Consider the following 18,516-nt stretch of genomic DNA (forward strand, 5'->3'; position numbering starts at 1 on the left):
GAAAGCCTGTCAATAAGTCCGTATGTTCAAAAGCCTGAAGTGGGGGACCAATGTGAATATATCTATGCAATTTTTAAGTTTTAAAAAGAGCTGTTTTTTTGTTTGTTTGTTTCTTTGTGAGTTTTTCACTTCGTATGATCATTATAAACCCTTTCACTTCTTTTGTATTTGGGAGAAGTACGGAATCAGTGGTTGTAGAAGCATTCAAAGCAGTACAAATGTAATGCAATAAATCAACAAAAGATTTGATAGACTGAAATGACAGCACACACACAACCAGTAGAGCCTTTTGATGGTGACAGGCCCAGCACTCCCCCCACTTTGTCTTCTTTGTTATTTTCTATACAAGTCCCTAAGATCAGATAACTAATAGAAGAGGTTCTATATAAATTGCACCCCTTTTTCACAGTATGAGTACACATGGGCACATGCAGGCATACATACCACAGATGCTCTGTAACTGATGGGCTGCCCTTAGATTAGCTTGGTTGGAAAGTTAGATGGAGACTTTTCTTCTAAAACCCATTTCATACAAGGCAGACAAATCATGCCCTCGTTTTCTATTGTCTCTGGCTTCATCTGTGATCAGCAAATGGAGCCCTGCAAGCCCACATAGTGTTTCATTGGCAAATTGTTACTCTTTCCCAGTTTGCACAGCACTGAACCATCTCATTTTAAAATTCAGGAGTGGCAGAGGAAACCAGCAGATGATTGGAATTTGGGATAAGGGAAGTCAAGAGCAAGATCACTTATTTTGGTCAGTTGGTCTCTGAGACTCTCAGCATATGCACTGCTATAACCCTGCCCACCATCACCAGTGACCGAAATATCACATAATATCCACTCTTCAAGAAACTTATTCCCATCTGTTGTGCATGGCTTATATATTTACCCCGTCTAAATCTTTTGACCTCACTGCCAGCCTTCTGTTGTTGGCTCGCTGGCTTGCTTGCTTGCTTGCTTACTTCTACTGTGATTGTCAAATGAATGCCTTAAAGCATTTTTCCTGATCTCTCTCTTATCCCTCTGCCCTCCTTTACATTCCCTCCCAGTGCTTGTTTGATAAATGCTTTCCTTGATGAGTATGGGGCATAGTCCTCTTATTTTCAAAGAGCAATGAAGGTAATTCTGAAGGATATTAATTTTCATTGAGAATCACTAGCCTAGGTCATGGTAGACTAATAAATCATTAGGCCTTTAAAAATCTTTTATTGATTCTACAAAATTATTTTAAAAACTAGACAGTTTTACTCCACATATTGTATGTAGCATTATTTTATAGACTGCCTATGTTTCTTTAAGGAAATTCTTAAATTAGTTGCTAATAGTTTGTTGGTGGTGGGTTTGTGGATGTGTGTGTGTGTGTGTGTGTGTGTGTGTGTGTATCAGCAATTTTCAACCAGTGTGCCGTAAAACATGTGATATCTGCCTATTTAGTCAGGGGCACTGACCTCTTTCCCTTAGATTGCCACATAAAAAAAATGACAACAGCCAAAACAACAATAGCCATCTGGTGTGAATGAATCAAAATTATACCTATTTTTTATTTCATATGTTTTGCTGTGCTGCGGGATTTTAGTAATTAGTTTATATGTGCCACAAGAAGAAAAAGATTGAAAATTGTTTATATGTTTATGTATACACGTGTATGTAATCAGGTGCACAGCTCTTTAGACTATTAAAGGCTGATTGCCTTTATAATAAACCTATTTGTCTTATATTCTCATTGTTTATAGTGAAAAGTTTTTGTCATTTTTTTGCCCCAAGACAGTCAATGAAAATTAAACGATTATTTTAATATATGCATAATAAGCAGTCAGTAAATGTTTATAGAGGGAAAAAAGAAACAATGGCCTGTTTTATTCAGGAATTATACTAAAGGGCCTATATAGTAATTTATAAATAATAACTATACCTTTGAAAGAATAAAGATCATCTCTAGTCTTTGAAAATATAAACTTCTTATATAATAAAAACCTTTAAAACACTGTTCATTTCTTCTTTACCTGTTAAGCCTCTACTCTACACACACTTTGTTCTGGTCTCTCTTCCCCTTCCCTCCCCACACCCTCCAGAGTTGAAAATCTCAATATTAATTGGAGCTAAGATGATTGTACTGCTGCTGCTAAGACTTCAGCAGGTCTCTTACAAGCTAATGTCACAGCATGGGGTCTGTTTGTTCTGTGTAGCTGTTCTGCAGTACAGTGAGAATGCCTTGATTAATAAGCTACATGAGAATAAAATGAATTTGGAAAAAATTATACATACTCTCATAAATATTAATTCACATTTGTATGGAATTGCACATAATTTTCAACATACTTTGGAGCACCTTTGGTATGAAAAATTTGGTCTCTAAAGAGAGAGACATAATTTTTTTAAAAGCCCAGTTGATACATTATTAAATATCATTTGTTTATTAATCTGATACTCCACATGCATGTGATGCAGGGCAATAGGTGGGTTATATCACAAAGAAAGGAGGTGTGTGTGTGTGTGTGTGTGAGTGTGTGTGTGTGTGTGTTTTACCCTGTGTGGAGTTTATATATTATTCTTAGAAGTGGTACAATTTAATCATATTATATAGAGGCAGTCCATGATGGAACTCACCTGGCTGCTTCTGCTAGCATTGTCATTATACCTGAGTGTCTTTTCATGATAGCTGACTATCATGATTACATGTGAGACTAAGCACTGAATAGTTTGAGCTGAACGGATGTCTGACATAGCTGGCTGGTAGTGGACACTGGGCAAAGGAATAAATATAGCAGTCTTTTATTGAACATTTAACAGGAGTTAGGCACAGTGTACAAGGTTCTGAGACTGTGGAGTCAATGGCTGTGAGCACTTGCTTTGATCTCAACTCCTCCCCTGAACACACCTCACCACATGCTCACTGCATCAGGAGGCCTGCCTCTTCAGTGGCAGAGGGTAAATCATCGGCAGTGATGTTAGACCAGAGGTGCTCATTTGCCTTATGAGACTGCTATCGTTGATATCTTTTGGTTCCAAGGACAAGGCTTTTATTTTTTTCTGGGGCTTCTTGCTATTTTCTGTGATCCTTCTTGTGTGCCATCAGTGCCTGCTAGGTTTCTTGGTTTTCTGCTTTAATCAACTTTTCTAGGTTGCTGTACTCTGTGTTAGAGGCAGCCTGGGATATTATTAAATCACTAGAGGCCTGGTGCATGAATTCGTGCATGGGTGGGGTCCCTCATCCTGGCTGTCAATCGGGGCCATCTTGCCCAGCCCCAATCAGGGCTGATAGGGGCCAGCCAGCTAGGGGAGGGACCGCGGGAGGTTGGCAGTGGGAGCACACTGACCACCAGGGAGCAGCTTCTGCATTGATTGTCAGCCCCCTAGTAGTCAGTGTGCATCATAGTGACCAGTCGACACATTCGGTCAATTGGCCATAATGGTCGCTTAGGCTTTTATATGTATAGATTGTTGTGGTTTGTAGGTTTGGATATTTTGACTAGTTGTCTTATTTATTTATTTATTTATTTATTTATTTATTTATTTAGCAAGTATAAATATATGTACCACCTATTATTTGCCTGACTCTGTATGTGAAGCTCTGGGGTTACTGAGATAAACAATACTTACTCCCTGCCCTTGTCCTTTCAAGGATTTGTGCACCAGCTGCCTCTGGGCCTTTGCATAAGCTTTTCTCTCTGCTCAGACTTTCAAATCTAGATCAAATGGCACTCATGTTTTCAGCCACAACCCCCTCCTCTGTACTGGACTATTTCCCCCAACTTTAATACCCTTTACCTTTTCTTTAGAGCAGTTAGTTCAGTTGACAATTACACATTTGTGTGATTTGATTAGTATTTGTCTCCTAAATTCTAAACTCCATGAGGTGAGGATTTTCCCCCTACAAAATTGTTTTCTTAGCACTGTAGGGCACTGATGAGTTTGTGCTTGGTATATACTAGTACTGGGTGCCCAAAATATATTTGTTAAATGAGTGAAAGCTTGAGAAGATTGCTTTTGTATTATATAAAGGTCTCCCTGAAGAGGCAGCATTACAAAAAGTCCTTGAACTAGAAAAGAGAGAGCTAGGGAAGGGAGGTCTTTTGAGGCCAAGGCAAAGTAGTCACAAAGGTCCGAGGTCCCAAACAATTGTTGTGTGGCTTATCTGGGAAAAGTTATTGAGGGGGTCTGTGTAAGTCAAGTGGGGAGTGTTGGGATATAGTAGTAGAAGCAGTATAATAGGAAACTGCTTCAAGAATATTGGCTATCATAGAAACCCACACCTGAAACCTATCTGATTATGTTGCCCAATGTAACCCCAATAAATTTAATAATATAAAAAATTAACTATGACAGAGAGAAAAGAGGGGAATTTTGAGAAGGGAAATTTTTGCTCTTGTTTTATATTATTTTTAAATGTGCATTTAGGATTATAGACACAGAGAAATTAGGTGGAGGTGAGGATTTTCATATCCAATTATTTACAAATGATACAGTGCCATTTTGTGTGTGTGTGTGTGTGTGTGTGTGTTAATCCTCACCCAAGGATGTGTTTCCATTTATTTTTAGAGAGAGTAGAAGGGAGGGGTTGAGAGGGTAGATAGAGAGAGAAACAGAGAGAGACAGAGACATAGAGATAAAGGCATCGATTGATTGTCTCCAGCATGCACCCCAACCTAGGCAGGGGATTGAACCTGCAACCCAGGTACATGCCCTTGAATGGGAATTGAATCTGTGACTCTTCAGTGCAGGGGCTGATGCTTTAACCACTGTGACATCAGTCAGGGCAGTGCCAAATATTTTTAATTTTAGTGTTTCATGTGACAACATTTCTCAGGGATTAAAAGACATTCACATGTATGGAATCAAGTCATCACTGAGCCCATTTTACATATGGGCTCATAATTGCAGTGACTTACTCCACGTCTCATAATGTATAATGTGTCAGGGCTCAAACCCAGGTCCTTTGGGATCTCAGTATATCCTGAGCTGCCTGCAGACACATAACTTACTAGGTTGTGTGGCCTCAAATTCTTGCCTGTAGTTTCTACAGATGCTACTTTTTATTCCAGAACATCCATTACCCTTCTATTACTCTTTCCTCTACCCCAAACCACACACAGGAATAAATGAAAAGTTGCTTTTGATCTTGGTGATAATATTGTTGCATTTTGCAATGAAGATGTGAATTACGGATGCTCAGAGGAACTTGTGGTGAAAATATAATGCATTAAGGAAACATCTTAATCGTATGAATTGACAGTTTCCTTCTTGCTGGCTCACATCCACCTGGCCCTGGTATGTTCAGTCTTATGCTGCAGTTTTTGAATAGTGCATGCACTTAGTACTCTTTTTTTCAAAACATAATTGATGTACCATCTTGGGAAGTGAGTGTATTAAGCCTCCTTGGGGAATATTGTGTGCTGGACCCAGCACAGAATCAAATAGAAAGCCATTGTCCCAGGAGCAGTGAAATCACATTTAATGGACAGGTACTCTGTGCTTCGTTGAATTTTTTTTGCCCAATAGGAATAGAAAGGATATATTTATGGTGGCATTAGGAGCTAAGAAAAATTAAGAGCCAAGTTTCTTAGTTTTCAGTATTCTCATATCCCACTTTCCTGTCCTTCCCACCCTCCCTTTTAGTAAACTCATTTAACCTGTATTTTGAGTGTGACCCTAGATACCTATATAACCACCACTTCCCTTTCCTTCTCTTCTCTTCTACAGAAAGATGTAGCACTTAAGCCTCAGGAACGTGTGGAGAAACGCCAGACCCCTCTGACGAAGAAGAAACGAGAAGCACTTACCAACGGCTTGTCCTTTCATTCCAAGAAGAGCCGCCTCAGCCACCCACATCACTACAGCTCAGATCGAGAAAATGACCGCAATCTCTGCCAGCACCTCGGGAAGAGAAAGAAGATGCCAAAGGGACTCAGACAGGTGAGGAAGCGTGGCTTTGTTCTTTTCTATGGCTGAAAAATCCCCTCCTTAGGTACCTGTTCCTCAGTGGTTCTTCCTAACAGGTGGAGAAGATACCCGTGTGGGATGCTGGAAGGCTGCCCTGCAGAGCTTTGTGCTTGCTTCTGAAACAGTATACCAAACGAAGCTCAGTGTTTTTTGTTATGATTTGAAACTTCAGCATGGACCCTTTTAGTCAGATGTGCTCTGTGTAGCAAAGCTCGATGCTGCTGCGATTGGCAGATCAACTGAAGTCTTGATGGTAGTCAAGGTAGCCCAGCTGGTAGGGGAGAGGTCCTCATAGTTAGGACAAACAGAACAGGCCGATTTGATCACATACGCCGTGTATCTAAAGGCTCTCAGGTGCGAAAAATGGTTATCTACATGCATGCAGTGCCTTGCAAAGGTTTAGATCTTCCTGGGAAGCTCAGGTATTGTGGCATGTGGGAGAGCAGCAGTGAATAAATGAATTTGCCTTTTGGATCCTTAGTTGCTCTCTGTAGCCCATAATTCAAGACTGTTTTTCTGATCTTCTGACTTTATGAAAGTCTGGTCGTGAGACTTACTGGTCTGTTAATAATTAGGTTTCAATGATCCACAAGAAAACATAGCTCTTGGCATTTGGAGAGCCTTTCTGCCTGTGGAAATCCCCACATGAGATAGATTAATAATGAAAAACAAAGCTGCTTATAGCAGTTTTTCTGCACAAATCCAGAGTCTTTAGTGCCTGCTGAGTTACCTGTGTCCTGGGTGTGTTTTGTTTGTTTTTGGCGGGACTACTGGGTGGGGTTGACTACCACTTGACGGAAACAGAGCAGGTGCTCTAATTAGAAGCTAAACAGGTAATTTCTAGTTTGCACATGTTTCTCTGCAGAGGTGGAAGATTTGGGATCATATAAAGCAGTGATTCCAAAACCCGCAGGCCATTAGAATCATATCATAAGCCTTTTTGAAACACAAATCCCTGGCCCCTCCCTAGGACCTAATGAATTAATCTCTAGGGGAAGAGGCACACAAATTTGTAGTCTTAGAAAGTTCCTGTTTGGTAGTGGTAAGTTCAGTTTGGAAATAATTCTTATAAAGCATCAAGAATATATTTTTGATGAAGATTTTTAGTTTAAAGATTGGAAGGACCGAAGGCTTCAATAAATTCTAGTGGACATTTTGGGATTAGAGTTTAACCTGATGGGTAATAAAGGATATACTCCTGAGAAGACATCTAAAGTGATAGATTTCAACATAGACTCTAAAGAATCTCACGGAGCGTTCCCAAACATGATGTACAGGGCAGTTTTTCTAAAGGAGCATGTGTCCTGGTATAAAATGCCAATTTGCAGTTATATTAATAAATAGAGGCCCGGTGCACAGATTCGTGCACCAGTGGGGTCCCTTGGCCTGGTCTGCAGGGATCGAGCCAGAACCGACTCTCCGACATCACCCGAGGGGTCCCGGATTGTGAGAGGGCACAGGCCAGGTTGAGGGACCCAACCGGTGCACATTTGGGGCCAGGGAGGGCCTGTGGGAGGGCTTCAGGGTATGTCTGGCCTGTCTTGCGGGGCCAGTCGGGGCCCCGGAGGGACCATGGGAGTGCTCCAGAGTGAATCTGGCCCAATCGGCCGCACCCCAGCAGCAAGCTAACCTACCAGTCAGAGCGTCTGCCCCCTGGTGGTCAGTGCGCGTCATAGTGACTGGTCAAAAGGTCGAACGAACAGTTGGACACTTAGCATATTAGGCTTTTATTATATAAGACTATTAACATTTATCTAATGCATGCCATGTTATAGTCATTGGATAAGAGAGTTTGTGTGGTATAATCTGTAATTCTCACAATATTCATAGCTAGTAGGTAATATGATTACTGTACAGATGGGAAAGCTGGGGCCCAAAGAGATAAAGTGGCTTGTTTGAGGCTACTTAGCAGTGAGGGATCGAACTGAGCCAGGGCTTATACCCAGATTTCTTTGGCTTGCTTATTACCTCTATATGTTCTGCCTTTCTTGACTGAGAAGAGGATTACGCATGAAGGGAAAGAGAACTCCAGGTCATAGAATTTAGGGGACCTATAATGTAGAGGTTCTAGAAATTACTTGAGTAGTTGGTCAGAGGCAGTGATTTTGGTCATAGAAATGGCCTATGAAGGCACAAGAAGAAACTGAATAAAATACCAACTTCAGAGAACAGAGAAAGGTGGCAAGCACATTTGGATGATGGTCTATATTTTTATTAATTTATTTTTCCCATACAGAGTGGGGTGGGGGAAGAAGGGCTATGTTCCATAAACAGCGATGTTCCTGTGGTATTTGTGACTCCCAATTCATGCCTTGTGTGTGAGATATATGAGAAAAGTAATTTTTCCCAGTGGACAGGTTGCAGTGTAACCACCACCTCTCCCCCAAGTCTTCTCCCCCAACAGGGTAAGCAGAAGCTTCTTACCCTTTCAGGCAAAAAAAAAAAAAAATACAATTTAATTCTGAGTCTACACTAAGCCATGGTTCCTAATCCTTGACACTCTTATTCCCAGACCCTGACTTTTCTATTCTCAGTCCTCAAAACTTTTCTCTCTACATTGTCCTCTGGTAAAATGGTTTATGATTATAAAGAAGGCTAGGACTGTATGTCTCAAATTTGAGTAGCTATTGGTCCTAATGATCAGCTTTTTGATGCTAGAGAAATCAAACCTATCCTTGTTTTAGTTAAAATATTTGAAAAGTAATTATATTGACTCCCTGTTATGAATCAGGGAGAAGGAAAAATGTATCAGATTTTGGCCTCTGTAAGGGATTTAAAAAGAAGTGGTCTTTCTTATCTTCAATGTTCATGCCAAAATATAGTACCCAAATCAAGTGTTATTTTTCTAATGGAAAGGGAAGCAGTTGATAATTGAGATAAAGACCTAATACTTTTCATTTGCAATATTCCTAGAGTCACATGTGCTGCTATGAAACTCTGAACAATTCATGGTCTGTTCCTGCCCATCAGTAAAATGAGAGGTTTCTCAGGCCCCTTCCTCTGAGTTCCATGTTTCTTTAAAATTGTGACTAATGGCCTGGCCAGTTTGGTTCAGTGGTTGACCTTTGACCTAAGAACCAGGAGGTCATGGTTTGATTCTCAGTCAGGGCACATGCCTGGGTTGCAGCGTTGATCCCCAGTAGCGGGAAGGTATAGGAGGTAGCTGATCAATGATTCTCATCGATGTTTATATATCTCTCCTTCTCCCTTCCTCTCTGAAATCAATAAAATATATTTTTAAAAGGTATGAGTAACGCAGAGATATATAATGCTGTTGAGGTCCGGAAAGGAAGACCGTACTAGGTCTGAAGGTAGTTTAGATTTGGGGTCTAACAAAGTGGTTCTGTGAAGACACTTAAAGGAGAGAAGTGATATGCATTCCTAGTAGGAGAAAGAGGCACGGCTAGTTGTGTGTTAGCCCAAACAAATGCCATCTGTTGTGTTATCATTGGTAAAAGGTGACAGGTGAGTGTTTAATGGCCATAGTATCTGTTCAAAAACTTGTGCTAAGGATATTTGCCATTGTTTTTCTATCTTGATAGATGCTGGCATACATCACAATTACTTTTTTCCCTATCTTTGCCTCTTATCAGATAAAGTAACTGAACCTGACCATCTTAGCTGGGAGGGGACCTTGAGATGAGAGTTGGCCTTAAGGAGAATTTCTAAATTAATGGATTGTTGTTTAATGCCTCTTACTGTGTGAGTTCTAATGACAAGAGCTACAGATGAAAGAGGGCAGTAGGAGCTGAGAATCTAGTCTTTATTTTTGGCTTGGTGAGAGTGGATTACTTTTGTTTTTTTATTAGGAAATGGTACTTTCTGAGCCGGCAACTAAATGCACAGCTTTCCTATAATTGTAGGAAGGTGTTACCCCTTAGTGGAGAGGAAATAGTAGGATTTTCCCCTGTCCCTGAGAATCCACTGAAGGCAACTAATCTTTTTACTGTGAGTGCAATTAGTTTTATGAGAGATGTGTAGTTCAAAAATCAGACTGCTTTTTCCTACTTTTGCTTGATTAGAAAATCTCTTGTTTTTCCATTTTGTTCAGAGAAAACTTTTAACCAGCACTTAATCACGCCAAAGGAAATTATTTGTTGTATTCTATTTTTAAGCATAAATATATACTGACTTAGAAGATGCTCAGCTGGCAACTGCCTTGTAAAATGGTTGCATTTTTTTTTTAATATGGCAAATTTGAATACTCTCCTTAATTTTTAAAGGGGTTTAAACAAATAAAGAAAGGAGCAAGCAGCCTGGCCAGTGTGGTTCAGTGGTTGAGCATTGACCCTTGAACCAGGAAGTCAGGGCACATGGCTGAGCTGTGGGCTTGATCCTCAGTAGATGGTGTGCAGGAGACAGCCAATTGATGATTCTTTCACACTACTGATGTTTCCCTCTCTTTCTCCCTCTCCCTGCCTCCCTCTGAAATAAATAAAAATTTATACAAATATTTTTTAAAAAATAAAGGAACAAGTTAACTGTTAGACAAAAGACTACATGTCTTTCTGACCCCCCTAGGCCTATATTTGGCCTACACAGAACTATTTTGCTCATTATGTGAGCACTCAACCATTATATAAAAAAGTTTTAGCTCTTACTAATAGGGACATGTATAGTTTCTTGTTTCTTCTTAGACATAGGAGAGGGAAAAGCAAAAGAGAAGTTGTATAGGTCCTCTCTGTAAGGAGCTTTATTCTCTAATTGGGAGACTAAGTCACAATGAAATAACTTAGAACACAATGAATTGATGTGTTGCCAGGATTTTCAGCCAAATTATGACTTTCTCAGCAGCATTTTTTGAAAATTTAATTCTTCCTAGTGTTTTGAGTTTTCTTTCGTTATATCTAACTTCTAGACCATAAGGGATGTTTTAAAATTTTAGTATTTTCTAGTTTAAAACACTGAGTGAACAAAGCACTTTTATTTATTTATTTATTTATTTATTTTTTAAAATATATATTTTATTGATTTTTTTACAGAGAGGAAGGGAGAGGGATAGAGAGTTAGAAACATTGATGAGAGAGAAACATCGATCAGCTGCCTCCTGCACACCTCCCACTGGGGATGTGCCCGCAACCAAGGTACATGCCCTTGACCGGAATCGAACCTGGGACCTTTCAGTCCGCAGGCCAACGCTCTATCCACTGAGCCAAACCGGTTATCGAACAAAGCACTTTTAAAAATAGAGGCAATGAGGAAAAGTTGATGAGAGTTCAGAGAATTCTCAGATTTGGTTATGAATGGATATTTCTAAATCTCTGTTTAGTCCATTAGTCTGTCCTTTGTGTCTCTGAACTGAACCAGAGGATACAGGCTTAATTGAACTAGGAGGAATTTTGGGATTATATGAACTCTTCTGATTAACAGACAACAGGATGGATCATCAAACTAAATTGTGGAGCCTCCTTCCTAACTGAATTTTAGGTGACAAAAATCCATTTATCTAAGGGCAGAATTTCCCAGATAAAGATGTAACCTATTGAAATTGCTTCTAGCCATAGAAGAATACCATTTATAGGGGTGAATAAAGGAATTCAGGATTATTTCAGGAGTCCAGCCAGGTAGATTCTAAACTTTCTGGTGAGAATGGCTTATGTAGGAATGCCTTATGTGGTTTTAAAATCTTTATGCAAATTGAACTGAGTAGGTATTGCTTGTAAGAAATGGAAATTTCCTCTTCTCTCTGAAAATCTAGTATGGTGGTATTAAACTTGGTGGAGGATGTGGAGTTTACAGTGAAGATAACACAGTTGTATACAAAAGTGTAAACTGGGGGTACCAAAAATGTATACTGATTTCTGGAAGAAGAGGGATTGATCCCAGTGCCACGCCTTTAAAATTAGAGCTTTTGTTAGAGCTATGCCTGGTGGTTGCATCTGCTTTGCATGACTTTATTTGGAGTAACTGGTTGTGTGGGTACAGAAGAGTCCAGGTGACTAAGCCTCCATCTGGACTTTTCCTTTTCCTAAGGGTGCAGTGTTTCTCACCCATGCTCTTTTCCTTTGAGTGCATTTGCTACCCGAGGCTGATCCTTTATTTCAGTTGGACTGACTCAGATTGTCTGAGGACTTCTCTGTGAGATGTGTTACTAGTAGAAATTAACTTGCAAAGGAGGATTCATAATGGAAAACTTTGATTAAACAGACCCAGTTAAAGTCACATTTCTGAAGAGCTGCTAATTAGTTTTGTGTGGAAATCCAGACTGAAATCACACAGGTATTTATCCAGCTTGACTCTAAAGCCTACAGGTGTCTGGAAATCAGAGCACTTGAAACACTGATATAGTTAGGAACTTTAGTAATAAAAGTATATATGAACTTTGCTCTGTTATAATGTTAGGTGACTGAGGGTACCTTGAGCTAGAGTCAAGAAATGTGAGCTGCAATTAAATCATTTTTATTTTATACTTCAAAATTTCAAGTTTAATGTGTTAATTGGGATTTCACTTGTTTTTCAAAAAATAGGTAGTCACATGAAAATTACAGATATTAAATAAATCTTTAATTTTTTTTCTTATGAATTTAAATTGCACATTCCTTTTTTCCCTTTGTTGAAACTACAGGAATAAGAATAAAAACATATAATGAAGGATTAGGCGAAGAAAGATTGGCTTAAAATTGCTCTTAGAATCTTGATTGAATTGAAATAAGAATAAAATGCTAGTTTCAGCATCAGTTATTGAGGAAACCCCAATTCAGGTTTATTGCTGTTCAGAATTAGTTGTGCATTATATTGGAGGTATTTGGAAATCTGAGACTAATACAATAAATTATATGAAGGGTGTTTTGCTTTCTTTTGTTTTAACTTGGGCATTTGGGAGCAGTGATAGTTTATGTTTTGAGGTCTACAATTTTTTATTACATGTCTCCTGACATCTTACTTTGTTGTCTGGGATATGTTGTCGGCCCTGAATGTTAGCAAGAGTGAGTATAAATATTACTCGACTTCAGAGAGACAGATGTGTTTGGAGTGATGTGCCTGGTAATAAATTTTATCCCAAGTGACTTATATAATTCTTAATTAAAACTTAGTAAATATTACTAAAAATGGACATAGCATGTTGACTGTCATCTCACAAAATAAAAGCGACAGAAATAAAATAGGCTGACAGCAATGAAAAGAATGTCCAGTAACTCAGCTTGAGCAATCTTGAGTCCTACAGTAATTGTTCCACAAAACAGTGACGTTCATTAATCCTGAATTAAGGATTTGTTACATGTATGTGTATGCAAAATTTTACTATCAAGGGCCATTTAAATCCCATGTATTGTAGAGGAGTAAGAAGGACAAAGTGTAGACATGATTTCTAGCTCTACCTGCCATAAATTCCTATAATATTAGTGATAGAATGGTGAAGGAACATGTTTTTCTTGTAACAAGATTTAGCCACTCTGTCTTTAATAGTTGATGGATGAGGTTAGACAGAACTCCCTTTCTTCATTAAAGACTGCATTTTTGTGTTAATTTCACATTTTCCCTCTTTTGATGATAAAATGTTATCTGCATGTGGTCAGATTTTAATCGCAGAACACGAAATAAGCCTCTGTGTGTTCTGCATTCTAATCTGCTCACAGCAATCCCATCTCCACACAAATCTGTACATGACAGGTAGTGAGTGGGAGGTGGGAGTGGGTGGGTGGCTGTGTGGTTTGCAGTGGCGTTGGTGGGAGCTGAGCAGATGGTTGTGATAGCCACGTGTTGCGAGATTCCCGTGGGAGTTGATGGTGGTGACAGGCGACTCATAATATGCTATTTACAGTTTGGGTTTGCAGTCTTTCAGTGACATCTGAATGCTCTTTAGCAACTGCTTTCATTACTGCCTTTCGAGGAGCTCCTAATTGAAAATGAAATTGTGGGTGGGCTTTAAAGCAGGCACAGGCAACTGTGTGTGGAAAATGTTACTTGAGAACTGTTGGCTGTCTTGATGCCCAATTTGTAATTATTTTTCCAAGGAGGAAAAGCCAAAGGTGCATTTGAAGAGTCAGTATTTTCACAGAGGCAGAGCTGAACATCTCATCCTGCCCAGAGAGCCAACTGTGCACTCACTGGGCTGGAAACCACGCCATCTGCCCACAAACGCACCTTTGTGTGGTTCTCTTTAAATGCATAAAACTTGTAAGGTTATTTTAAATCTGCTATCATCTTGTAGTATTCTCTGTTAGTTTTTTGTTGGATATCCTTCTTCTTCCTCTGTTGTTCATAGAGTTAGTATGCAGGACAAAATGATTATGCGATCTCTTGAACCTAGAGGCATTTATATTTAAGTTCTTGCATGTACCTTTTCTTCCTATAAACTTTTTTTTCTATGATACAATTCTGTTGAAGGCAATTGGTGCCCCCAGGCACTCTGAGGGAAGAGGAAGATGGTGGGTTTGATTGAAATTTGACAGTGGATAATGTTCTTGATTCTCTTTTGGCTGCCTCCAGGGATTGTCATTTCTATTACATCTTCAGAGTAGTTGGCTAAATTATCAGTAGCATTTCTGAAATGGTAGCTTTTGTAAGTGTTTATATGTTGAATTATTTTATTGCCCCTTCTCAAAATAGCTTTGAACGGAGAAATCTTGTGCTGAACAAGGAATGACCTCCCTCTTGGAAGTGCTGTTAGCTCTCTTTTTAATTAAATATGAAGATAGAATACAGTATTACTGCATTCTTTTTAGCTTTCCCTTGAACATTTCAGTGAATAGTATGAAGCGAAATTATACTGAATTTATATGCTTTGTTTAAGTAGGACCGATATTTGCTTTTAGAGAGTCCCTGAGGCTCGGGCCTACGGGACCTTTATGACACACCCCTTGTTGTACTTAACCCTCAGTCCCATTAGACCTGCTTTGCCACCGGAACCCAACTGTTTTAGTGCACTTGAGCTACTGCTGGGTCCTAATGATGTCTAAAAGAACCTATTTCAGCTTTCTCAATGAATTCTGGGGCATTGCTTATTGTTGCAAGAGCTGGCGATTTCATACCAAGCAGATACAGCAAAGTTCTTGCAGGAGCTTTGGTTCTTTTCACACCTAGGGGTGTGAATCCTCACCTTTGTGCTCCCAGACACACACACAGAAGCAGAAACCAAGTGCCTCACAAATGCAGGCGAGTCCTGTCGGGGGCCCACCTGGTGTCTTTCCGGAGGCTGCTGAAACCCTTTACCTGCATTCATTGATCACAGCTCTGCAGAAGCTGCCACTGCTCCCGTGTGGCGCCTACAGTGATGCTATTGTAGCAGGTCTCTCTGGGAAAACTGTTTGCACCTGCGTTTGCTCAGCAAGTGCTTGTGTCATATGTTTGGAAATCATGTAGTACAAAGGTGGACAGGTTCTGCTTGTCAGTGATGGTTTTGAGTGGCTGAGATTAGCTATAATTAGATTGAGAAGCAATTAGCTGCATTTTCTGGATAAGGAACATACAGAAAAATGCTTCTCAGAGGGTGGTCTTTGGACTACCTATTTTGGAACTAACTCTGGGGCTTTTGTGAACGTGCAAATTCCTGTGCATCACTTCCGACTTGTGGAGCCAGAGTCCCCTGGGTGGGGATCAGCATGTTACACCAAGTCCTTAGGTAACGCCAGTGCAGATGCTGTATGAGTAATATTTTAAGTAAACTGAATTGTACTCATTTTTCTTTTTGGAAAAGGGAAAGGAAATATTACTATGTTGTTTGCAAAACTTGTGACAAATTAAAACATTTTTGAAACATTTTGTATGAAAATAATTTTATGAATACTAGGACCGTGTTCTTGTTCTGTATATTTACTAATTGAGTTCTTTTCCAAAATATTATTGGCAAAAAAAGGAATGCTTCTGCCAAATGCTATAGATATTATGTTACAGAAAATAGTGTTTTCAAAATGGCTACTTTTTGGTAGGGGTTTTTAGAATAATTGTGTTGTATTCTCTTTTTAAACTTACCAACTCCTTCAAATAACGCAGCTTTCATACACATGGTAACTGGAGTTTTTCATTATTCTTTCTTTTAGGTTGTATTTATTTATTTCTTCCTTCAGCACCACAGTGGTGTGTTGAGCTCTTAAGCTGTATAAGTTTAATGAGTTCTCCGTGTTACAAAGTTTGGTGTTATTTGGTGGCAGTATTGGGGAGCAGGTGTGAATGAAATCTGAAAATATTGCCTGTTTATTTGTGGGGATTAAAAATCATTAACTGTTCTCTTCATTACAAAGAAAGCTTTGGCTTAATAAAATGTTATACTTGAATTTCTGGTTTGGGTTCCACAAATTCAAAAGGAAATATTTTCCTTTCTAAAATCAAACATAATAAAAACCCTCAGAAGAATTTTCATTTAAGTAGCAAAACCTACACTTATGATTTAACAATTGCCTGAGGTGTGTCAACAGTAGGTAGCATTCATTTTTAATGCATTGCTATGAGACCAGAAATTCTGTTACCCTGGAGATGGGTGAAAAATGATCTACTGAACAGTTGCTAATGAAATTATCATACTGTATGAATAAGATTATTAATAATGACTTTCGATTTAAAAAATACTATCATCAGACTTCCCAAAGAAATAAGGAGGAGGATGGGACATGCCTCTGCCTTTAAGGTGAAATATAAAGCTGGACAGTGAACCCTGCACTCACTGCTGAAAGGCTGAATGGTGCTTTTCTAAACTTAAATAACCCATTTGTGTAGTTGTCATCTACCTCCTACCTCCCTGCATTAAAACTCTAAATCTGTATTTCTCAAATGGATGTGGCAGTGAGGGAGGACAGGGAGAGGCACTGAGAGGGTGTGATTGTGGAGCTGTGTTTGAAGGGGGGAGGATATATTGGACTTATATATTCCCTTCATCCTCCAGGTAGAGTGAGGAGACAAATTGACATATCAGGATATTGAAAGGGAAGGATATGGAGTTTAAAAACCGTTTCCCTGGTGATTGGTACCTTGCTCTTCTCTGTCTCCTCTTCAAACCTGAAAGTCCATCGTACTCCTTCTCCATCGTTGAGCTTGCCTTCAAGCTACACTTTCAGCTCCTTGGCTCTCTGTTCCTACTTCTTCCATCCAGTGCCTCTTGCTTGCTTCTCCATCCAGCCAGGATTGCATGGAAAACCACTTAGATTACTAGCTTTCAAAGTTGCCTTTGCCACCTGGTTCCTTGCTCCCTTCACCATGATGGCCCTTTTCACTCAAAATCATATTGATATTTAACAATACAGTACTTATCTGGATTCTCACTAAAGTTCAGCATTATTTCACTCATTGCCATTGTACTCTCTTGTTAAAAATATTTCAGTGACCCATAACCACCTAAATAAAATCGAAGCCCCTTAGTACATTGAGGTCCTAACTAAATTTGCTTGAGCATAACTTCCCAGCTGCCTCTCCTGTCCCTGTTCTCCATAAACACCAAGCTGTAGCTCTGTTGTTATTTGCCGTTAAATGCCATTCTTACTCCACACTCCTGTTCCCTTTGTTTGGAATGGCCTTCAATAGTCATATTTATTTTTTGATGGTGACTTCAAATCTGCTTCTTCTTGGGCTTTTATGATCTTTTCCATCAGAATTAATTTTATTTTCTTCAGAACTCCCATGATCCTTTGTGTATTACAAGGGTGACCTCAGAATGTACCACCTATTGTATGACTTTTCTGAGAGTTAAAGAGGGCACCATTAATAAAATTACCTTGGAACAATAAGCATAAATCAGGATTTTCTGGAAAACTGGAATATATGGTCCCTCTATAGTCCACTTTTAACCTTTTCCATTTTGTACCCTCTTGTAGAGTTGGCTGCATATCTGTCCTTCTCTCCAGCTGTAGTGAAGCTCCCTGAGGACATTACTGTGTGACACAGGGCCCAGGCTAGTGTTGCACATAGTGAAGTAAACCTTTAAAACCATGAGCTATCCCTGCCTTGAAAAACTGAGCTACCTTTCCCATGTTCACATTTCCATTCTTGAGCCCTTTCAATCCATTCTCCATAACACAGCCAGTGTGATCTTTTAAAAATATATATTTGATCATATCATTCCTAGATGCAAGTCCTCTTAGTGGCTTCTCAGGGTATTGCCATTAAAATTCAGACTCCTAGGAGCTGTTGTGCACCATTATCCAAATCCCTGTTTCTTCAGTTTCGCTTCATGTTACCGTCTCTCACTCACTGGTTCATGCCCATCTAACCGTCCTTCATTTCTTTCGATATGTGAAGTTTTTTCCTGTCTCAGGAACCTACACATCATGCTGTTCTCTCCACCTAAACTGGTCCTCCCTCTGCTCTTTGCATACTTCTTCCAGTCCTTTAGGCCTGAGCTGAAATGTCACCTTCTTAGAGAGGCTTTTCCTGGCCATATTTTCTTTCACCCAGGGTCTGCCCTTTGCTCTCCTTTGCTCTCACCTTTGCTCTTACCTTTCTCCTTTGCTCTGACATTTTTTTATTTTCTAACACTTAACACTTAATGTATAATTATAGATTTTTCTTTCTGGTATCCTTTAAAGTCTATCCCTTCTGCTGCACTCTAGGTTCTCCAGAAGAAAAGTAACATACTCATCGTCTCTACTATAGTGTTTGTAGCACATAAGAGAATGTGCTTGATAATTAAAGTTGCATGATTGA

The 18,516-nt window shown here is 39.4% G+C and overlaps 1 protein-coding gene across 3 annotated transcripts in view; it reads left to right on the top strand.

Annotated features, from left to right (window-relative positions):
- AUTS2 (activator of transcription and developmental regulator AUTS2) overlaps positions 1-18,516 on the top strand; it is a gene marked incomplete at its 5' end in the record, with an annotated part of 1,127,567 nt that overhangs the window by 304,097 nt on the left and 804,954 nt on the right. For all 3 annotated transcript variants that reach the window (XM_081090564.1, XM_081090566.1, XM_081090565.1), the window contains one exon: positions 5,704-5,916. In XM_081090564.1, coding sequence (XP_080946690.1) covers positions 5,704-5,916 — 213 coding nt within the window. The remainder of the gene's footprint in view (positions 1-5,703; positions 5,917-18,516) is intronic.

Source organism: Myotis nattereri (genome assembly GCF_964212035.1).
Source record: "Myotis nattereri genome assembly, chromosome: 4".
Taxonomy (NCBI): Eukaryota; Metazoa; Chordata; class Mammalia; order Chiroptera; family Vespertilionidae; genus Myotis; species Myotis nattereri.